This window comes from Podarcis gaigeae (assembly GCF_964106915.1).
Source record: "Podarcis gaigeae genome assembly, chromosome: 14".
Taxonomy (NCBI): Eukaryota; Metazoa; Chordata; class Lepidosauria; order Squamata; family Lacertidae; genus Podarcis; species Podarcis gaigeae.
The window spans coordinates 26,819,142-26,842,783 of record NC_139690.1 but is presented as its reverse complement, the minus strand read 5'-3'; the positions used below and the strand labels follow the sequence as shown (position 1 = coordinate 26,842,783).

Here is a 23,642-nt window from a genome sequence, read left to right as displayed (position 1 = left end):
CTTTCAGTGTGGCAACAACTACACTTTGGGACTCCCTGCCTATTGATATCAGGCAAGTGGCTTCACTAGCCTCTTTTCGGAGCCTGCTAAAAACATTTTTGTTTAGACAAGCCTACCCAGATGTTAAGAAGGTTGATGAGAGTTTTAATCTGTAGTTAAAGTAAAGGTAAAGGGACCCCTGACCATAAGGTCCAGTCGTGGCCGACTCTGGGGTTGCGGTGCTCATCTCGCTTTCTTGGCCGAGGGAGCCAGCGTACAGCTTCCGGGTCATGTGGCCAGCATGACAAAGCTGCTTCTGGCGAAACAGAGCAGTGCACAGAAACACCATTTACCTTCCCGCCGGAGTGGTACCTATTTATCTACTTGCACTTTGGGGCGTGCCTTCGAACTGCTAGGTTGGCAGGAGCAGGGACCGAACAACGGCAGCTCAGCCCGTCACGGGGATTCGAACCGCCAACCTTCTGATCGGCAAGCCCTAGGTCCTGTGGTTTAACCCACAGTGCCACCTGCGTCCCCAATCTGTAGTTGTTATTTTAACTTTTCAAAAGTCTTAATTTATTGTTGTTATTTTTTATTGTTGATATTTTTCTTTTATTTTGTCTACTGCTTTAAAGGTGTGTTTTTTTAAAAAAAGAATCAAGCAGTGAATACATTTTATAAAATAACTAAATAAGCATCACTATAATTTCTGCAGCTCCCTCCTAATAATCCTGCGAACTGTACATTGCTGAGGTGCTGAGGCTTTTTTATCCTTCGCCTCCATGCAGAACTGCAGTTCCCAGAGTTTCTTGAAGACTTTAAAACCAATTAAACATGTAATATAGATATATATATACCCTTAGGGAACCTCAATAACGAAGAAACGCAGTAGAACCCAGGAGATAAGATTTCAGAACAGGAAAGGAGAAAGATTGGCCTAAGATTCAGGACTTTCTTGCTCCAAAGGAGACAAAGAATATATATATATATATTGGCAAGCCTTTATCCGCTTCCTGAAAGTAGCCAAGATCTCTTAATGATCTCCTGCCTGTTCTATCGCAGGATGCCAGACATACATGGATATAATTATCGTCCTGGACGGTTCCAACAGCATCTACCCCTGGGTGGAAGTACAGAATTTCCTGATCAGCATCTTGGAGAAATTTTACATTGGACCAGGCCAAATACAGGTGAGAAAACACATGTGAGGAATTTCTCTCATATCAGCACATCCTCATCTTTTGTTTTATAGCTTTTTCCAAGCTGGCGTGCTAGGAACCGTCACCCTTGCCAGCGCACCGTGCTTTTCTTCAAGAATCAATCGAATATTGTTTGCATTTGAAAGAGACGCTACTCAGGATGAAGCAAATGCATTGGGCTGCTTTGGGCCAGGGGAGCAGGCAGGGGTCTGACCTCTGGCAAAAGACTCTGCAAACGTCAAACCTTTGGGATGAATCATAGAATCGTGAGGTTGGAAGGGAACCCCAACAGTCATCTAGTCCAGCCCCCTACAGCACATAGTTAAACTATGGAACTCCCTCCCACAGGAGGCACTGATGGCCACCAACTTGGGTGGCTTCAAAAGAGGATTGGGCAGATCCATGGAGGAGAAAGCTATTGATGGCTACAAGCCAGGATGGTTATGCTTCTGAATACCAGTTGCTGGAAATGGCAGAAGAGCAGGGTGCTCTTATGTTTGAATCCTGCTTGCCAGTTTCCCACAGGCATCTGGTTGGCCTCTGTGAGAACAGGATGCTGAACTAGATGGGCCACTGAACTGGTCCAGCAGGTTCTTCTTATGTTTTTATCACAGGTGTAATATGTGCAACATATCAGATGTAGAATCATAGGACTGTAGAGTTGGAAGGATCGTCTGCTCCAGCTCCCTTCAATGCGGGAATAAGAGCTAAATGCAGGAATCATGTGTACAGTATAAGACATTATTCACATAGCAATCTGTGCTATTAAGCACTTCATTTTGCTAAATATGTATTGTATTAATGTTGTATCAACATATATTAAAGTCGGTGTAACCAGATATTGTTGGGCTTTAGCCTGAGCCAGCATGACTATTGGTCAAAGGTGATGGGTATTGTAGTCCAGCAACATCCAGAGGGCCTCATATTGGCTACCTTTGCCTTAAAGGATCCACAAACCATGTGCTCCTCCTTCTTTTCCCCCATTCCAGGTTGGAGTCGTCCAGTATGGAGAAGATGCCGTGCATGAGTTCCATCTGAATGACTACAGGTCTGTGAAGGATGTGGTGGAAGCTGCCAGGCACATTGAGCAGAGAGGGGGCACAGAGACCCGGACGGCCTTCGGGATAGAATTTGCTCGGTGAGCAATGTGGGACAACCGGCCTCATATAACCAACATGCTTAAGTCTAATTAGTGCATGAAGGGGTTAATACCATAAAGTAAGCTGCCCTGCCAGGCTTAGCCAAGTCACTCCCCATCACTGTGGGAGCAAGGTAATCAAGCTTATTTTTACCCTGATGAACTCAACCTCTCTTGAGTTCCTGGACTTTTACCACTGTGAACTTTCACCACTGTAACTAAGCCAAGTTTTACTGCCTGCACAACTTTTTCTGAATGCACATGAATCTGACCTTTAGAGGATTTGTAAGTAAACCATGTGTAACTTGCCAAATATGTGGTATTTCTTTATGCTAGGGGAAGAGGAAAGTTCTGGAACTCACAAGGGCATATTTTAAAGATCTAACAACCTATATTTCCACTCTTTACTTTTCTGCATATTTTGTGATTTTAAATCTCTGCTGGGGTTCTCTCACTGAAGAATACTTGCTCCAAACCTGGATCTTGGCATCCAGGAAGTCTCCTTTCTATATACCTATTTTTCTCCTTCAAGATCTCCCAAAGGACATTCTTGTGCATGGCTGGTATCTTTTTGTATTCATGAGGTTAAAGGTAAAGGGACCCCTGACCATTAGGTCCAGTCGCGGACAACTCTGGGGTTGCGGTGCTCATCTCGCTTTATTGGCCGAGGGAGCCGGCGTACAGCTTCCGGGTCATGTGACCAGCATGACTAAGCCGCTTCTGGCGAACCAGAGCAGCACACAGAAATGCCGTTTACCTTCCCACCGGAGCAGTGCCTATTTATCTACTTGCACTTTGACTTGCTTTCGAACTGCTAGGTTGGCAGGAGCTGGGACTGAGCAATGGGTGCTCACCCCGTCGCAGGGATTCGAACCGCCGACCTTCTGATCAGCAAGTCCCTTTACCTTTACCTTTCCCTTACGTAATGAATAGTTGTACGTTGCCTTCACTTGGTGTGCTCACTTTACCCAAGTATATGCACTTTAGTACACAGCACCTGACTGGAGAACTGCAGTGTGGTATAACGGCTAGAGTCCTGGACTAAGACCTGGGAGGCCAGGGTTCAAATCCCCACTCTACCATGAAACTCATTGGGTGTGCCCTTGGGGACCGGTGACAGCCTCTCAACCAAACCTACCTTGCAGGGTTGTTGTGAGGGTTAAACGAGTAGAACCACATATGCCATCTGGAGCTCCTTGCAGGAAAAGGTGGGGATATAAATGCAATGAAATAAAGAAATAAATATAACAAATCAGAATTCTCCCCCATCCCTAGATATAAGACAACTTTGGCATGCTTTGGTTCTGAAACATTCAATTCAACCTACAGTGGTACCTCGGGTTACATATGCTTCAGGTTACATACGCTTCAGGTTACATATGCTTCAGGCTACACACTCCGCTAACCCTGAAATAGTGCTTCAGGTTAAGAACTTTGCTTCAGGATGAGAACAGAAATAGTGCTCTAGCGGTGCGGCGGTAGCAGGAGGCCCTATTAGCTAAAGTGGTGCTTCAGGTTAAGAATAGTTTCAGGTTAAGAACGGACCTCCAGAACGAATTAAGTACTTAACCTGAGGTACCACTGTAATAGAAACAGTTCCTTAAAGATCTTGGACAATCTCTTTCTCACTTTTGTCTCTCATTCGCCATGTTTCTTCCCAAGATGCTTCTTCAGCCCTTTAAAAAATCTCCATAGAAACCAGACCAGCCATTGTGAACATGTTGTGATATTCACACTTCATCTGCAAAGGAAACTTCCGCAGAACTGAAATGTTAACTCCCCATAATCTCTTGAATTTCAGCACAGAGGCGTTTCAGAAAGGCGGGCGCAAGGGCGCCAAGAAAGTGATGATTGTCATCACAGACGGAGAATCACATGACAGCCCCGACCTCGAGAAGGTGATTGAAGGCAGCGAGAAAGATAATGTCACCAGATACGCTGTTGCGGTGAGTCTCCTTTTGGCACCACCTACTGGGAGCTTTGGCCAAAATTGCTCCAGAGTGAATGTAGAGTCAGGATCGGACTCTCCACCGGTGAAACCATCAGTGCTGGTTTTCAGACATTCTGCTTTTGAGGATCGCAATTGACATTTACTTGACTATCAGAGAAACCCTGGATCTTGCAGAGTTTTCTGGAGTGTGTTCAAAGGTGCACTCTGGGAGACAAACTATGTGTTACGCTCAATGCATATCTAGCAGTTCCATCTCAGTTTTCCTTTCATTAATTACACATAGTGGCAGGTTGCTATTATTATAAAGGGCAGGGAGGCAATGGTTGCTTTTGCACATAATGCTAAGCTATGGTTGCTCAACGAACCATGAGTCACTGCACTGAAAAGCAAACAAGCCATGCTTTTCCCCCTCCAAAGTTTGGCTTGCTTACAGTCTCTCCTTGCCTAAATCCTCTGTAGCTTGGTGAGCATCCAGGGTGAACTGGCCAAACAAACCCTAGCTAAGCAAGGGTTTTTGGTTCAGATGTAATGCCAAACCATTGTTAAAACAAGCCACACTTTTGTTATCTAGCAACAACATGGTCTTGCCAGAAAACAAACCATGGTTGAGGCTGGGTTCAGACTTTCAAAGAAACCTCACTTAGGCTAAACAAACCATGGCTTAGCATTCCCCCCCAGACATAGAGGTACCGTACTTTTCCTTGTATAAGACGAGGGTTTTTTCTTCAAAAAGTATGTCAAAAATTGGCAGTCGTCTTATACATGGGTAGTGGATCTGGGGGACTTGGTATTGGTTGGTGCTGCGACCCAGAGATTGTCAGTGGTTATTGGGTGCATTATTGATGGCTGTGGAAAGGGCTGTTGTTGATTGGCTGCCATTGCTGCCAATGGGCGGGCAATTGGCTGCTTCTGCTGGCGAGGGAACAGGTTTTGCAATTTGTGTGAGAAGCAGCGTAGCTCAGGCGGGTGAGCGATTTTTGGCAATCCTCCCTTTAAAAAGCTCATTGACGCTGGGCAATCTCCCCCCATTTTCTTAATTTTGAGTCCTCAAAAATAGGGGGCATCTTGTACATGGGGGCGTATTATACACGAAAAAAAACGGTAAGTTCATTTTGGTGCCAAAGGTATAGCAGACACATGGCATTGCTTGTAGAAGTCCCTAGTTTTAATCCCTATCATTTCTAGTTTTAAAGCATTAGGGATAGCAGGCTTGAAAAGGTCTTCTTCCTATAGGAGCCACTCCCAGTAGACCTGAGGTGGGCGGATTCAGCTCTTTAGTGCTGGAAAAGCCAACTGACATTTGTTCTAATTCATTGGTAAAGAATGGGTTTCTCTGAGGGAAAGCAGTGAGACGAGCAGAAATCTGGATGAGCCCTTAACCTCGCGCTGGAATGTTCTTGACAAATGCCTTTCATTCTGCAGAAAAAAAATATGAGGCACATCTTTTTGCTTTCTAATACAGGTTCTTGGCTATTATAACAGAAGAGGGATCAACCCTGAAGCCTTCCTGAAAGAAATCAAATATATAGCGAGTGACCCAGATGAAAAACATTTTTTTAATGTCACTGATGAAGCTGCTCTCAAAGATATTGTGGACGCTCTGGGGGAAAGGATTTTCAGCTTGGAAGGTGAGCTGCAGAGTTTGCTACTGCCTCAAGTTTCTCCATCTCACCTGTCCCACTTTTGAAAAGCAGGTCACGCCAGTCAGTCCTTTTGCAGAAATGTGCATATTGGTCACAGCTGCATGCAAACATGTGTTTCCCTAAAACACCAATGAATTTTTATAAGGGCTTTAAAAATAATAATAAAACCCTCAAACTGTTGCAGAAATGTGGAGGACTAAATTTGAGACAGCTCTTACCCTCAGAAATATTTAGTCTCTTCCTAATGTTTAGTCAGAATTTCCTTTCTTGTCATTTGTTGGTTCAAGTCCTACTCTCCAGAGCAGCATAAAAGAAGCTTGCTCCTTCTTCCACCTGACGTGACAAGTATTTGAAGGTGACTGTCCTGTCACCTCTCAGTCTTGAGAGGTGAAGCTGTGAAGTTATGTGGAAGTTTGTTCCAGATTTCAGAAAGCATAGGTTAAAATTTGATTCATGCGAGTTCACCAGTGTTCTACTTCCTGTTCTGTCAACTCCAGATGCCTAATTCCCCAAACTGTAGAAATTAATGCTGTAAAATTATGCTGGGAAGCGGTACTTCATTATTATTATTTTTCCTTTCCCATTGTCCCTGTTTGACATCTGATTTTTTTTTCCCCATGGAAGGTGTCTAACAATTCCTGAAATGCCTTTCCCTTTTGTCTGCAGGCACCAACAAGCATGAGATATCCTTTGGCCTCGAAATGTCCCAGACGGGATTTTCATCCCATATTGTGGAAGTGAGTGAATAACACTCTTGTTTTTGTCATTTCCCCACCATGATTCATGTGCCTTTGGCATGTGGCTTTGGCACGCGGAGAGCTTTTCGGTTGTGATGGATGGGGGCATCTAAAGGCCCATGTATGGTAGCAGATGATACCTGGATTATTTATGCACCCAAAGCTGGAAGCCGCTGAGAATTCTCAGCTCCTCCGTGGGCCAAAAAAGCTGATTTCTTGGTGCAATTTGAAACAAAAGCATTGAGCGAAGGGCCAGGAATGTTCAGATATGTTTTCGTTTAGCTCCTCATGGAAAGTGATCCCAAGGAATGGCTCCTCCATTTATTTCTGAGAATGTGTTGACTGAAAATTTAGATGAAGCCATTTTTAGTATATATTTTTGCCATCTCTGGACTGGATTGTTCTTGGCAGCGTGGACAAGACTTCCTAAGACTGACTCTCCTATGAAGCAGCAGGTTATGAGAGACTTGAAGTGGCAAGAAATGGTTGGACGTTGAAGCTAATAGAAAAACAAATTACAAGGGGCAGGGAGTTGCCATTTGGATTTTCACGCATATGCATAAACCCACACCATACATGTCTTTAATCCTGGGAACTGCAATTCACCTACCACAGAGCAAACAAACTACAGTTCCCAGGATTCTTTGGGGGAAGCCTAAATGTGCTCTAAATGTATGGTATGAGTGTACCCACAGATCCAAATGCCTTCCAAAGAAGGCCTGGAAGTTACTGAGAGTTTCTGAGAGTTGCGTCTCTTCCTCTTCTGCAAGGACTCAGGGAACAACTCTTGGTTCCTTCTATGTAGCTGCTTGACATGCAAAAAAAAACCCCAGTAGGTGCATCCCAGTTTCCATGCTAGACAAAGCCACATCTGTTGAATCTCTGCCTACCATACTGCTGCTGAAGACACAGGAGTTCTGGCCATAATGAAAGAAACAGTGACAGCCTTACTCTCAGCCTATGGTAGTTTTTGGCCAGAAAGGGAGCTTTGATTATACATTGATTTACTTTGCTCTTTTCACAAGGACTGAGCTGATGCTGGTGGGGATTTTTTTCCCTGGTGTGTGTTTTTTCTAGAGTTGCACTGCCAAAATTGACAAGTCTGGGGGAACTGGCAAGTCTCAGAATATTTCACTTGCTGACTTGGCAGAGGCTTCCTTGCACATTCCCAGAGCTCCTTTAAATACTGGAAGCTTCTCTCGCTGTAGCTAAAATGCAGATTATAAGCCAATGTGCTGGACGGTTTTAAATAACAATACCAAAAGCGATGCCAGCGGTCGAATGCCACGGGAAGCTGTGCGGGTGGCTGTTCCTTTTGAGGGACAGAGACCAGGACACGCGAGAGCCAAGAAGAAGGAAACTGCCAAACTGCTCCCAAAATTACACATCAGTTGCCTAATATTTCCGCCATCAATGATTCAGCATCTAATTTAGGACTTATCAACACTGATCTTTCCTCTGCTCTTTCCAGGCAAAGTCCACAGTTCAAAGCTCAATGGCTGAGCATCTTTTTTTATTGATCTGGAGCTTTCCCCACAAATACCCGCTCTTTAAAGCTGAATTGGAGCAAAAGGCAATTATGGAAAACCCGAAGTGATGTTTGCTCCGATTGAATGTTAAAGAGCGGGTTTTCATGGGGGAAGTTCAGGGCATTCAGACACAAAGCTTTAAAGCTCAAACCAGTGTGGATAAGCTCTTTATTGCAGCAAAGGCCTAACACCAACATGCTCAGGAAGATGAGCTCTACCACATACAAAGAGTCTCCCAGAATTGCCTGTTAGGAATGTGTGCAAAAATGCATATGCTAGGGTAAAGTGTGCTCAAAGAGGCATATATTTGTGGAAATAGCATACAAAAATACATTATATTAGGAATTGCTTTGCAACAAATGTGTAGACAGTTTTAGGAGAAAATTTCACTGAAATTCTGGTGCTTTCTTGTGTCACATCCGGAGGTGAGATCTTTAGCACATAGAAATGTCAAATTTGTCTCTGTGTGTGTATGCCTCAAGCATACATGTACAAATATCTTAGGGCTCATTCATACTTGTACTTGACCCATTTTCGATCATACTGTGTACCAATTAATTCCCCTGGTTTGAGAGCTTTTCTCTTGTTCCATGGCTGCCGCTTGCAAAAATCCATTTTTATCCATTAAATCAGATCTTATCAGACACTCCAGAGGGAAATTTGGCATAAGTGAGCTTTAAATCAGCGGGTAAAATGGGATTTTTGCAAGTCACAGCCAGGGAACAACAAAGAAAGCTCTTGGACCCTGGGGGATTAATCAGTACACAATATAATCAAAATACAGCTCAAGCAAAAGTGTGGTTGAGCCCTTAGAAATTGCCAGTAGCTCATTTGTCTGCCCCCATGACCAGGATGGGATTTTGCTCGGAGCTGTGGGTGCCTACGACTGGAACGGAGCAGTCCTCAAGGAAACCAGTAGCGGCAAAGTCGTTCCTCACCGAGAATCCTACCTCCAAGAGTTCCCAGAGGAGCTGAAAAATCACGGAGCTTATCTGGGTAAGAGGAATCACCAGCAATTGCTGGGCAAGGAAAGTGGGTCAAGCTGGTTCACACAAGCAGTTCCTCCCTTCTGGACCTCAGACTATGCAATTGCTTAGGGAGGGGCTGAAAATGTAAGCAGATCATGGTGTAGAGTGCACCAGTCTCTGGACTGTGGCTGGCATCTGAAGCAACAGTGTCAGGGAGATGAAGCTTGTGTGAATTGCATGATTCTTTGTCAGTTTATCCATTTGTTGTAAGAATTTATAACCTGCTTTTCTGTACTCAGTGCCTAAAATGACCAACAACACAGTGAAATAACATATCAAAAATATGACGAAAAAAGATAAGATGTAAAATGTATTAAACGGTAGTCAGTTATCATAGATATCATAAAATTAGTCCACCCCCCACCCTGCAATGCAGGAATATGCAGCTGTCCCAGGCGGGATTGAACCTGCAACTGGCGTTATCATCATCATGCTTACCAGCTGAGCTACCCAGGCATTAAAGGTAAAGGTAAAGGGACCCCTGACCATTAGGTCCAGTCTTGGCTGACTCTGGGGTTGCGGCACTCATCTCGCTTTATTGGCTGAGGGAGCCAGCGTACAGCTTCTGGGTCATGTGGCGAGCATGACTAAGCTGCTTCTGGCGAACCAGAGCAGCGCACGGAAACGCCGTTTACCTTCCCACCGGAGCGGTACCTATTTATCTACTTGCACTTTGATGTGCTTTTGAACTGCTAGGTTGGCAGAAGCAGGGACTGAGCAACGGGAGCTCACCCCGTCACAGGGATTCAAACCGCCGACCTTCTGATCTGCAAGTCCAAGGCTCTGTGTTTTAACCCACAGCACCACCCAAGTCCCTGTACTCAGTGCCTAAACTGGCCAACAACACAGTGAAATAACATATCAAAAATATGACAAAAAAGATAAGATGTAAAATGTATTAAACGGTAGTGAGTTATCATAGATATCATAAAATTAGTCCACCGCTCCCCCTGCAATGCAGGAATATGCAGCTGTCCCACGCAGGATTGAACCTGCAACCGGCGTTATCAACATCATGCTCTAACCAACTGAGCTATCCAGGCATGGGTGTTAACAAAAGCCAGTAAACAGTGCATCAGAATAAAAAAACGGATGATCTAGGTTAAAACAAAATAAACCCACCAGGTTATAAGGCCAGACGAAATAGAAAATCTTTATCAGCTGGGTGGAAGGGTAAAGCTTTTAATGGAAGATGAGGATGTCTTTGGCTGCTAGCAGGGCTGTTCTTGTGATTCCTTCTGCATAATATGCTACCTTGTTTTCTGTCTGCCTTCCTGTCTTTCTGTCTGTGTGCGCTGCAGGTTACACCGTCACCTCAGTGGTGTCGACAAGACTTGACAGGATTTACGTCGCTGGAGCACCCCGCTTCAACCACACGGGGAAGGTTATCATTTTCACCATGCACACCAACCGGAATCTGACCATTCACCAGTCTCTGAAAGGAGAGCAGGTAAATTGGGCAAGGGGGGGGCATCGCTTTGGGGTTGCAGAAGATCTAAACAAGGCAGTTAGTCCAGTATGAGACTGATCATTTCACTATGGGTATATTCAAAGGTCCGTGCCTAGTCTTCAAGGACCGCCTCTTTCCATATGAACCTACCCACACCATGAGATCATCTGAGGCCCTCCTTTGTGTCCCCCCTCCTCAAGAGGTTCGGAGGGTAGCAGGCCTTCTCTGCAGTGGCTCCCTGTCTGTGCAATGCTCTCCACAGGGAAGCTCACCTGGCGCCTTCATTATGCAACTTTAGGTGCCAGGCAAAAACCTTCCTTTTTAACCAGGCCTGTGGTTAATCCGATTTACATCCTATGCCTTTTTAAAATGTGGGTTTTTGGGGCGGGGGTATTGGGTTGCTGTTCTTATTTTTATTAGGTATTTTTGTGGTATTTTGTGGTTTTATATCTTGATTTTATTCTGTGAACCGTCCTGAGACCCCCAAGTATAGGGCTGTATATAAATTCAATGTAATAGTAGTAGTAGTAGTAGTAGTAGTAGTAGTAGTAGTAGTATGAGCATCCACTGCGACAATTCATAGAATCATAGAATTGTAGAGTTGGAGGGGACCCTGAGAATCATCTAGTCCATGCAGGACTATGCAGCTGTCCCATACAGGGATTGAACCTGCAAGCTTGGTGTTATCAGTACCATACTCTAACCAACTGAGCTATCCATTTCCCATAAACAGAACACAGAATCCAACATCTGGAGAATCTCCAGTACCATTTTAAAGCAAAAAAACCACCCTCATTCCCCTGTGACTGCAGAGAAATGTGTGGTCGTACTTCTGTACTAACTCCTTCAAGAGGTTGATGGAGCATGCATAGTGAATGCCATCCTTATGACCTCTCCTCCAAGGAATCCATTGTTGCCAGTGGCCATCACTATTTGCTGCAACAGGAACAGGGAATCATGTTCAACCCAAGGGCCACATTCCATTCTGGGCAGCCTTCCAAGCGCCATGTCCCAAAAGTGGGTGGAGCAACACATGTAAATTTTGTGCTTGTACAGTAGGCTGGTTTCAGCACTCACTCAGCCATTCTCCTCTCTTTAAGAGGCATTGCCAGAGATTAGGGGCACACTCTAGCCAGGCAAAACCGCTTGGGGGGTGAAGCAGGTGTGTGGCCTGGGGAGAGTTCTAGGGGCCAGATAGAGAGTCCTGAGGGGCCACATTCAACCCCCACGCCTTGGGTTTCCCACCCCTCTCCTTCACAAATGAGGTCCATAGATACTTTAATTTGCTAGTATAAGGCCTATCATCTCTTGGTTTCAGTGGGTGATTTTGAGTTTTTGCATTTTCAGACACTTGGGAGTTAGACAGCAATGTCATATCTTCTAGATACTTCAGCATAGACACAATATTGTCTGTAAAGATGTTCCATCCTGGAGGTCAGTCAAGAAGCTGTGAGACTTGAAGATTGCATTTTACTTGCTGCAAATCAGCTTGGATCCTATCATAAATAAATTAATCCTTCTCATCTTAGTCTTTGGGCAAAAAAGGAATGAACTCGGGAAGCAGCATCATAGAGACAAGCCATGAGTATGATCCTTAATCTTCCAGGATCAAAGTTTTGAGTCTGCCTTTCTTTGTTCCCGAGGGAGATGTCTAGACAAGGAGATGATAGATTGCTTCCGTTTCGAAATACCTCTCATTCCAACGGGATCATTTAAGATGCCATTAATTTCTTGGAAGCAAATGGAAATATAAAGACACACAACACTCTAGCACTCGTTCCATGCATGCACACATATGTCAATGTATTCTTTTTCCCCCAGATCGGTGCCTACTATGGAAGTGAAATCAATTCTGTAGATATTAATGGCGATGGCGTCACGGACGTTTTGTTGGTTGGAGCGCCAATGTATTTCAGCGAAGGAAGAGAGAGGGGGAAGGTGTATGTCTACACCCTAAAAGAGGTAATTTACTTGGTCTTGTCCCCTACAAGCACAAAACAATTTAAAAATGTGTTTACATTTCCCACCTCTTATAGGGGGAGGGCCATAGAGGCTCAGCAGCTGAACACCTGCTTGGGCTGCAGAAGGTTCCAGGTTCTATCCCTGGTATCTGCAGGTATGCCTGGAAGAGAGCCCTGCTGGAGAGCTGCTGCCAGTCCGTGCGGACAGTACTGAGCTAGATGGACCAATGATCTGACTCCGTATAAGGCAGTTTCCTATGTTGGTTCTAAAATTAATTGCCAAAACGGAGAAAGGCCTTAGCTCAGTGGCAGAATATCTGCTTCACATGAAAAAAGTCCAAGGTTTGATCCCTGGTATTGTGAGAATGTCAAACTGGACATGACTTTAGTTTCACTTATACAATTAATGTACAATGTAATTTATACAGTTGCATTATTAAATTTGGGTTGCCATAGGTCCAATTTCAATGATGGAAATGTCGGGGGGGGGGGGAGATTTCCAAAAAGCAGCTTATTTCTCAAAAATAGCTGAACCAATTTAGCCTTTTTCTAAAACAAGCTCAACAACTTGGGGAAATTTCTCTTAAGAAAGCTCAACGATTTGTTTGTGTGTGGCTTTTCACTTCTTGAAATGTGGCAACCTAATTAATTTTAATGATGTAAATAGCAAACCAGGGCAGCTTGAGCGGAAGGAGAGGAGAAATCAAACACTTTCTCTCCCTGCTGCAGTCCTGACAAAAATTGCCTCACCAAAGGTCCCGTTTGCATGTCAAGGGAAACTTCCTCTGGCACTAGTGAAGGCTTCCCTTCAAAGGCAAATAGTGACTTTAGAGATAGCAGGGGCAGAAAAGCTTGAGACCCTCTCTCCACCCTCTCACTCCAAGTCCTGAGGGTGCTTAAGCTTCCCTACATCAAAAACATTTATATAAAATAGGAACAAAAGAAGGGCCTTCTGGATCAGGCCAAAGCCTTGTCTTGTGCAGCATCCTTTTCACACAGTGGCCAACCAGATGAGAGCAGGACCTGTAAAGGTAAAGGTAAAGGGACCCCTGACCATTAGGTCCAGTCATGACTGACTCTGGGGTTGCGGCGCTCATCTTGTTTTATTGGCCGAGGGAGCCGGCGTTTGTCCGCAGACAGCTTCCGGGTCATGTGGCCAGCATGACTAAGCTGCTTCTGGCGAACCAGAGCAGCACACGGAAACGCCGTTTACTTTCCCACCAGAGCGGTACCTATTTATCTACTTGCACTTTGACCTGCTTTTGAACTGCTAGGTTGGCAGGAGCAGGGACGAGCAACGGGAGCTCACCCCGTCACGGGGATTAGAACCGCCAACCTTCTGATCGGCAAGTCCTAGGCTCTGTGGTTTAACCCTGGTTTAACCCACAGCGCCACCCGCGTCCCTAGCAGGACCTGAGAGCAATAGAAATTCTCACTGCTTGTGACTCTCAGCATCTGGCATTCAGGGACTCACTGCCTCCAACAGGGGAGGGAATGCATAGCCGTTGTGGCTACTTCATCCATACAGCTAACAGTTTTCCCCTGAATGTAAAGCTTACATTTGTAGAATGAGTATTTGGTTTCCTTTCCTCTTTCCATCCCCTATCAAACAATGCCAGTTGTTGTTTTGCTCTCTTTTTCTACTGGCCATCTTTACATATTGCATAACGGTGAATCATTTTCTGCCCAGACTGAACTGTCAGACTTCTCTCTCTCCGCAGAGTTGCTTATTTGGGGGCATTTGGCAGGGGGGAAAAACAATGTCTATGGGCGTGGGTGATATATAAGCTCTTTTATTCAAAGGATCGATTTGTTTCCAATGGGACTCTGGAAGATTTGCCAGGCTACCAGAACTCCAGGTTTGGCTCCTGCATAGCTGCCGTCTCCGATTTGAATCAGGACTCCTACAACGATGTCGTTGTGGGAGCCCCGCTTGAAGATGAGCATCAGGGAGCAATATATATCTTCCATGGCTACAAGGAAAACCTCGTACGGCAATATAAGCAGGTAGAGTTCTCATGTAGGGTGAAGGGCAAGAAGACATTTCTTAAAAATGACCAAAGATGTCTTAATACATTTTTCTGAGGAAAAATTCTGAGATTTTTTTTTCTTCCTCTGACCTCAGAAAAAGAAGGCCACTGTACAGAATGTTCTCTGAATATTATCCACCATATTTTTTGTTGTTGCAGCCACCATTCCTCTGTGGCAGCCAGGCTCATACAGCTGCGGGGAGGGGCAGCTGGGTACATTTGCCCAGGGCCTCAGAGGCCTAAGATGCTTGGGGTGCCCTACCTGGGACTGGTTGCCTTTTGTTTGTGTTTATAACTTTATTCTAACAAGACTGCTGCACCGGGCCTCAAACAAGCTCTGCATGGGCCTAGTGGCAGCCTCTTAGTTTTGGGACTCCCTCTCCACATAGGTATATCCAGTGGCGAAGGAAGGCTCTCCGGCACCCGGAGCAGGGTCTCGAGGGGTGGGGCGAACCACCCACAGGGGCGAGGCAATCCGCCCGGCGGCACATGCGCAGCATCAATACGGATGGCGCATGTGCATTGCCAATATGGACGGCACTCGAGTGGCGCCCATAACGATGGCGTGCACATGTCCTCGGCTGCCCTACAGCGAGTGTAGCCCTCAACTACCTGACATTTTGTCATCCCCCCCCTCAGGGTGACACCCGGGGTGGAACGCCGCCCCCCTTCCTACGCCCCTGGGTATATCTGGCTTCTTCACTATACATCTTTTGGCGAAAGCTGAAGAGGTACCTATTATTATGCAGGCGTTTACCTGGGATGGGTGTTTTCAGGGTCCACGCTATTCTGGTAACTCAGCTACACAGCTGCAAATATAACATTTTAAGTATGTTTTAAGTGCATTATGCAAATGTGACACTACATGGCAAATTCAATATATTTTTCAAAACACTAAGAAAAAGCATTTTCACAGTGTTTTTTTAATGTGTGTCTAGATTCCACCTTAATCTGTTTTAACTGTTTTTAATCGTGAAATTTAAATTGTGAATTGTGACCTGCTGGTGAATAAATTTAATCAACCTCATCCCAATGTGCTAGAATGAAGCTAAGACTGGGGCCTTGTGGAGGATGCAAAATGGTGGCCAGGCTGCCAACATACTTCCTGTTATAGAATCGTAGAATTGTAGGGTTAGGAGGGACTCAAAGGGTCATCTCTCTTGCGTGTACCCAAACAGACAGGAGTGCCATATAACACCGGTCCTGAAAGTCCTACATTGGCTCCCAGTACATTTCCGAGCACAATTCAAAGTGTTGGTCCAGCCCAGTACACCTGAAGGAGCGTCTCCACCCCCATTGTTCAGCTCAGACACTAAGGTCCAGTGCTGAGGGCCTTCTGGCGGTTCCCTCACTGCAAGAAGTGAGGTTACAAGGAACCAAGCAGAGGGCCTTCTTGGTAGTGGTGCCCACCCTGTGGAATGCCCTCCCATCAGATATCAAGGAAATAAACAACTATCTGACTTTTAGAAGGCAGCCCTGTTTAGGGAAGTTTTTAATGTTTGATGTTTTATTCTGTTTTTAATCTGTTGGGAACAGCCCATAGTGGCTGGGGAAACCCAGCTGGATGGGCGGGGTATAAATAATAAATAATTTGTTGTTGTTGTTGTTATGCCAGTGGGGGAGCAGTGCAGTGTGGCTGCCCTCCTGACAGCAGAGGCGCTGCTGCTTACCTGGATGGTGTGGAGGGAAGGCAGCAAAGGTCGGGGCATCACCAGTGTGAGTGTCGGATTGGTCCCTCCTGCATTCCTGTCCACACAGCCCTGACCTCGCCTTTGCATCATCCCAGCTAAGCAGCAGTGGCACAACCTCAGCAAGCTGGCAACTCCTGCCAACACTCCTAAGTACCTGCTGAATTCTTTTGGGTACCCATCCTTGCGAGAGAGAAAATTTGAAAACATGCCATCACTTTTGTACGGCGTCTCTTTACACCAGGATGCTGAACAGGATTCTCCTCTTGTCATTTTCCAGAGAATTACGGCAGCTGAAATTTCTCCAGGCTTAATGTATTTTGGATGCAGCATCCATGGCAGCTTAGACCTGAATGAAGACAGGCTTGTGGACCTCGCCGTTGGCTCACTGGGAAATGCTGTATTATTATGGTTTGTTATGGAAGATTTATGGCTGGTGGGGCTACTTTTCAGAGCAGGACTTTGTTTGTTGAATCTGACTGCTGGAAGATTTGGGGCAGATAAAAAGCAAGCCCTTTTTCACACAGTGCATTGTTAACTACGGCACTTGCTTCCACTGGAGGCAGTGATGGTCACCAATCCTGCCTCACGTTGAGAATGGGCCAAGGGGGTCTTTCTTCAGAGGGAGGCATTCTGCACAAGGTGGCTAGAAAAGTGCCTGTACCACTGCTGTTTTACCACAGCAGACAGAAGTTCTATTCAAATTTATGTAAAAATTTAAAATTCAATTACTTTACTTGATCTACTCAAATTTAGGTTACTTTAAACTCTGACCCACACATCTGAATTGGTAATTGAATTTCTGGGTTGGCTCAGGATATCATCAAACTTTTCCTCTTCTCCACAAGGTCCCGCAGTGTGGTACGGATCAATGCCAGCCTCAGGTTTGAGCCATTCAAGATCAACATCTTCAACAAGGACTGCACTCGGAACGGGAAGGACGCCACTTGCCTGTCTGCATTTCTTTGCTTCACTGCCATTTTCCTCTCGGCTCATTTTCAGACGGCAAGCGTGAGTAAGTGGAGAGCCCAGATTTCTGTCTAGATTTGCTCTCTCCACAAGGTGACAGTGTCCTACCCTCTCCAAAACTGCTCTTCAGAGAGACTTGGGGGTGTATCTAAGGCAGCACTAAGTTATACCAACATAGAGGTCTGCTTCTTCCACTGGCAAAATGTTTTGTGCCATTGGAGCCATCTAGCTCAAGAGAAAGCATAAACAAGTTTCTGGTAACTTGGGACTCAGCTACATTAGTCAAAATACAGCATTATGAATGCATTATAACATTGCGACACCAGTTGGCGATGTAGAGCTGAAATCACAACTCAGTGATATTTTCAATTGTGATGTGAGCTTTACAACAGTTTTTTGTAGAGCGATTTTTATAGCTGTGTAGATCCACCCTTGGTTGCGCAGTGATTTCTGCAAGCACAACTGTTGTGTTGGATCCTTCTGTTGCGCAACATTAAAACTGCAAGAATATGCGGCTGTCCCTTACAGGGAATCAAACCTGCAACCTTGGCATTATCATCAGCACCACACTCTAACCAACTAAGCTATCTGCTCTCACTATGGTTCTGTAATTCACTGTGCATGTGCAAATCATTTTGAACCAATCATTTCAGCACTGAATTACAACATCACCATTGACGAGCGACGGTACATCCCACGAGCCCATCTGGATGAGAATGGAGACAGGCTCACCCACAAGACGGTTACATTGTTTGCAGGGCAAGAATGGTGCGATAAGCTGAATTTTCATGTTTTGGTACGTGCTCAGATCTCTAAAAGTTGAGTTTCCTTGCCAGGAAGTGCAGTTTAGTCTTGAGCTGTGCATTCAAAATACCACAGACCAATTGTTTGTTAGCAGACCAAGAAATGTTGCCTTATATGCCCAACTTTGTGTAACATCTCTTTGAAAAAAATAAAATAATAATAACCATGCACCAACTACAGAAATGTTTATAAGGCACTGTGCTCACACATACCTGTTTAGGTGAGTTTCCTTGAGACAACGTCTACTTGCCATGGGCAACCAGATTGCATGTCTTTTTACAACTCTGGTGAATAGTTAAGGAGAAACTTTTCCCGTTCAACTTATGCTTGCTGGGCTCTTGTTGCAAAAGCATACCTGTCAACTTACAGATTTGAAAATAAGGGACCAGCAGCCAAAATAAGGGACCTGCAGCCTCACCTGTTCCAGGCACTCCAGTCTTCCTGTCCTCCTGCAGTCTGGTCAAACTCATGCTGGTAGCTTCGAGAACACTGTCAAACCAACTTTGTAACCAGAGGTTCAACTGAATAGAATCTGAATCACATGCACCACAAGGCCTATGCAGCCTCAACTTAAGATGGCTCCCCGGCTTGGCTTTGCACTGCAAAGTTTGCGGCAGCACGTGCAACAAAATGGTGTCCAGCATTCAAAACCCCCCTCAGCTTGCATTAACTAGCCACACACAAGGCATTCAAGCTCCACCCCCCAGTTGTTCTTAGACTTCTTCTTGGGTGAGCAACACAGCCAAGCAACACAGTTGGAGCCTCCCTCCTCCCTGGCCGGCAGGGAGGGAGGAAGAGGAGCTGCTTCCTTTGAAATTTAAGGGACATCATTTAAGGGACATCCATCAATAAGGGACAGCAGCGGGACATGGCGCTGGAATAAGGGACTGTCCCTTCAAATAAGGGACACTTGACAGCTATGTGCAAAAGTGAAAACTGAAGGTAATAGTGTTTGCTTTCTCCTATCCTAGGACACAGCCGATTATGTGAAGCCAGTGACTTTCTCTGTCGATTATGCCCTGGGTAGCCCTGACAATGGACCGGTGATGGATGGCGGCTGGCCTACCTCGCTAAAAGTTGCTGTGCGTAACTGTCGTTACATTGGAGGGAAGGTGGAGAGGCAGCCTTGGAAACATTGTGTATTTTGTCCATTGATCTGTTTGGGAACTTGTCCCTATAGGCCGTGTCCAAGAAATATTCAGGACAAGAGTTTGGCCTTCCAGGGCCAGGAGCCCAAGAGTAAGAGGATTGGGGGGAGGGCAGGTCAGTGAAGTATAGGGGGCAGAGGAATGCGGAAGAGCAGACCAGGAACCAAGGTGTGTTGTTTTTATTATTTTACTTATTTTTTACACTTATATTCTGCATTTCCTCCAAGGAGCTGAAAGTGGGTATGCATGGCTCTCTTCCTTCCCCATTTCATCCACATAACAACCCTGTGAGGTGGGTTAGGATGAGAGGCAGTCACTGGCCCAAGGTCCACCCAGTGAGTTTCTTGGTCGTGTGGGAATTTGAACCCTGGTCTTCCAGGTTCTAGTCTGACACTCTAATCACTACACCACACTGGATCCCATGCATATTTACAGCAAAAATGTGGTTTGAAATTTGTATAAATCAAACAGTAATAACTTGCCAGGCTGCCTAAACATATGAAAGGAGGGAAAGCCTGTTGTTTATGGAAGTCACCTGGTCCTCATTTTTCAATCCAGACGCTGAGACGTATGAGCTAACTAAATTGCCTCTCTGGGCTTCGCATATTGGTTGGGACAGCCAGAAAGCCAGCAGATGTATTATGTGTGTGGTCAGCCTTTCTGCACAGTGTCATGCCTGGCACAACATCAAATGCTACATATTGTTTCTATGTTTTTTTAAAAAAAGTATTGTATTGTAATTCGGGTTACCCAGAACTGTCCAGAGTACCTAGTTTATAGACATTATCCTTCCATATAAAAAGCAGAGAATCCTCAGAGGCTTGCAGGTTGCCGGTGACCCAGGAGAGGGCCTGCTCTGTGGCGGCCCCCAAGCTGTGGAATGCCCTCCCCACAAAGGTGCATCTGATACCTTCATTATACAGCTTCTGGAGGATGCTGAAGATGCACTTCTTTATCCTGGCTTTTGACACTTGAGGATGCACATTTTTAGGACCTAAAACAACTTTAACTCATCATCGTAGATCATCCGTCCCAACTGTGCTGACAGCACAGGAGGTGGAATTTGTACAGCCTGCTACAGAAGATATGGCAACTGGAGGATCTGAAACAGTTTTGAAACAAATTTTGGAACAACTGGCAGTTTTAAATCAAAAAGTGGACAATCAAACATCAAAAATTGACCAAGCTACATCCTCTATTGGCAGATTAACTGAACAGGTTTCGCAGCACACCCAGGCGATTGAAAAACTGCAAGGAGCTACGGCTGAGAACTACAAATTAGCTGTGGAAGCCAACCAAAAAGCAGAACAGGCGAATATAAAGGTTGATGAAGTTAAAGGGGAAGTAAGGCCTCTGAAAAGACAGGTAGGGGAACAACAAGCCTATCTGTCATTGGTTGAATTGAAAAGTAAAGAAAGCAACCTCAGGATAAGGGCTATCCCGGAACTGGAGAAAGACAATCTAGAGGGATTTTTGACACTTTTGTTCTCCAAATTCTGGGGAATCGAGGAAGAAAAGGACTTTAAAATTGTGACAGCCTTTAGACTGGGAAAATCTGTAAAGAAAGACAAGTCCAGAGACTGCTTAGTTATTCTGAGATCAAGAGAAGAGAGGGATAAGATATTAGGCCTACATTTCAAGAAATCTTTGGAGGTAGAAGGCACAAGGGCGGAAATTTACAGAGACATACCCAAATATCTCTTGGAACTTAGGACTACCTATATAGACCTGACTAAACTGTTGAGACACAACGGAATTCCTTATAGGTGGGAGTTTCCACAAGGACTTTCATTTACTTACAAAGGAAGGAAAATAAAAATTAAATCACCTGAAGACCAGCAGAAGTTCCTACACGACCACGAGGAGGACCTGCAAAAAGGAGCTGCAGCTTCTTGGCCTCCACCACCACCGGGACCACCTTCAAGAGTCATACCACCTGGATCTGGACCAGCACTACCCCCTCCGGGATCGGAGGGAAACTTAGACACCCCATTGTAGGACCCGTCAATTGAATCAGGATGTCTCTGCAGCTTCTCAGTTGGAACATAAATGGCGGAAATTCCCCGGAAAAAAGAAGGAAAGTCTTTCACATTTTGAAAAAGGAACAATTGGATGTTATCTGCCTACAAGAAACACATGTGACAAGGCTCCACAGAAAAGTGCTAATTAATAAAAGACTAGGGCAAGAATTTATTTCTTCGGATAAAGTTAAGAAAAGAGGAGTGGTGATATATGCAAAGGAGAGCTTGTCACCGAAATTCTTATTTAAAGATGAACATGGCCGAACTTTGGCGATTGAAATACAGACACAAGGAGAAAATTTTTTGATATTAGGAATATATGCTCCAAATGAGGGAAAATCGGAATTCTTCAGGAAGCTGCATGAGACTATGCTGGATTACTTGGACTATAATAACATCATTATGTTGGGTGATATGAATGGGGTTGTGTCTGTAAACATGGATAAGTCACAAAGTGCCAACATATCGAAAGATGGCAGACTGCCTAAAACCTTTTTTGAAATGACTGACAATATGGACTTAATTGACATATGGAGGGTTAAGAACCCTCTAGGGAAAGAAGGGACTTTCTTTTCCGAAGCTCATCTGACATGGACACGAATCGACCAAATATGGACAACTAGAGGGCTGGCACCTAAGACTAGAAAAGTGGAAATCTGCCCAAAAACCTGCTCCGACCATAATGCTTTGAAAGTGGAATTGAGACTAAATACAACCGGATCCTTCAGATGGAAAATGAATGACACTATATTAAGAGATCAGGAGATTGTTAAGAAGGCCCAAAAAACTTTAAAGGACTATTTTGAGATAAATTTGAATACCATCGTGGAAAAAAGAATAATCTGGGACGCAAGCAAGGCAGTTATGAGAGGGTTTCTAATACAACAAAACACGATTAAGAAAAGGCTCTGGAATGAAAAGAAGGAGAAGATATTGGAGAAAATAAGAGAAGGAGAGAAAAAAATTAAGATCTAGGCCTAAGTCGAAGGATGTGTTAAGAGAAGTGAAATTTTTCCAGGCGCAATATTCAAAATTGATAAATCAAGAGGTGGAATGGAAAATTAAACAAATGAAACAAAGATCCTTTGAATCAGCGAATAAGTGTGGGAAACTGCTAGCCTGGCAGTTGAAAAAGAGACAAAAGCTAAATACAGTTACAAATCTAGAGATTGAAGGGAGAATGGTTCAGAAACCCGAGGAAATTAGAAAGTGTTTCCAGAGATATTTCAAAGAACTCTACTCACAAGGGCCGCAAAAAGCTTCCGAGGTGGATCAATTTCTTAAAACTAATGGATTACAAAAAATACCCCTGGAAATGAGAACAAACCTGAATTATAACATCACACAGCAAGAAATTGAAAGTGCCATTCAGAATCTTCAATTGGGCAAGTCTCCAGGCCCTGATGGTCTAACCTCCAAATATTATAAAGTTTTAAAGGATTATTTGATACAACCCTTGATGGAGGTTTGCAACCAGATTATGGAGGGAAGGAAGGCACCGGAAACGTGGAAAGAAGCTTTCATCACATTGATACCTAAACTAGAAACTGAAAAGACTCAACTTAAGAATTACCGCCCCATCTCACTCCTAAACGTGGATTACAAAATTTTTGCAGATATTCTGGCAAGTAGATTTAAAAAAGTATTAAATGAAGTGATCCATAAGGACCAGGCTGGCTTTCTCCCTGGTAGGCATTTGTTTGACAACACAAGAAACATTATTGACATTTTGGAACTCCTACAAACAAATCTTAACACTAGAGCGGCCTTAATTTTTATTGATGCAGAGAAGGCCTTTGATAATATTTCTTGGATGTTCATGAAGAAAAATTTGGAAGGGATGGGAGTGGGGCGGGGGTTTGAAAATGGTATAGAAGCAATCTATACAGAACAAAAAGCCAAATTGATAGTAAACAATGTGGTGACAGAGGAGTTTAAAATTGAAAAAGGGACACGTCAGGGGTGCCCCCTATCCCCCCTATTGTTCATCTCAGTTCTGGAGGTGTTGCTAAACATGATTAGAAAGGACCGGTTGGTCCAAGGAATCGAGGTCGGAGTGAAACAATATAAATTGAAAGCATTTGCAGACGACTTGGTATTAACATTACAGGAACCAGTCTCCAGTACTAAAAGAGTGTTAGAATTAATTTCTGATTTTGGTCGGGTGGTGGGGTTTAAGTTAAATAAGCAAAAAACCAAGGTTTTAGCAAAAAATTTGACAGTTACAGAAACAGATGAGTTCTCTAAAGAAACGGAGTTGAATGTGGTTAAAAAAGTAAAATACCTAGGGGTGTATCTGACCTCCAAAAATTTGAATTTGTTTAAAGATAACTATGAGAGATGTTGGTCGGAAATCAAAAGAGATCT

At 44.4% G+C, this 23,642-nt stretch overlaps 1 protein-coding gene across 1 annotated transcript in view; it reads left to right on the top strand.

Annotated features, from left to right (window-relative positions):
- The window catches only part of ITGA11 (integrin subunit alpha 11), a 97,239-nt gene that overhangs the window by 43,936 nt on the left and 29,661 nt on the right, over positions 1 to 23,642 (top strand). Inside the window, exons 6-18 of the mRNA XM_083713072.1 lie at positions 1,042 to 1,169; positions 2,168 to 2,316; positions 4,118 to 4,262; positions 5,730 to 5,895; positions 6,577 to 6,647; positions 9,028 to 9,172; positions 10,506 to 10,654; positions 12,476 to 12,616; positions 14,419 to 14,622; positions 16,614 to 16,744; positions 17,182 to 17,348; positions 17,956 to 18,098; positions 19,078 to 19,188. Coding sequence (XP_083569198.1) covers positions 1,042 to 1,169; positions 2,168 to 2,316; positions 4,118 to 4,262; positions 5,730 to 5,895; positions 6,577 to 6,647; positions 9,028 to 9,172; positions 10,506 to 10,654; positions 12,476 to 12,616; positions 14,419 to 14,622; positions 16,614 to 16,744; positions 17,182 to 17,348; positions 17,956 to 18,098; positions 19,078 to 19,188 — 1,850 coding nt within the window. The remainder of the gene's footprint in view (positions 1 to 1,041; positions 1,170 to 2,167; positions 2,317 to 4,117; positions 4,263 to 5,729; positions 5,896 to 6,576; positions 6,648 to 9,027; positions 9,173 to 10,505; positions 10,655 to 12,475; positions 12,617 to 14,418; positions 14,623 to 16,613; positions 16,745 to 17,181; positions 17,349 to 17,955; positions 18,099 to 19,077; positions 19,189 to 23,642) is intronic.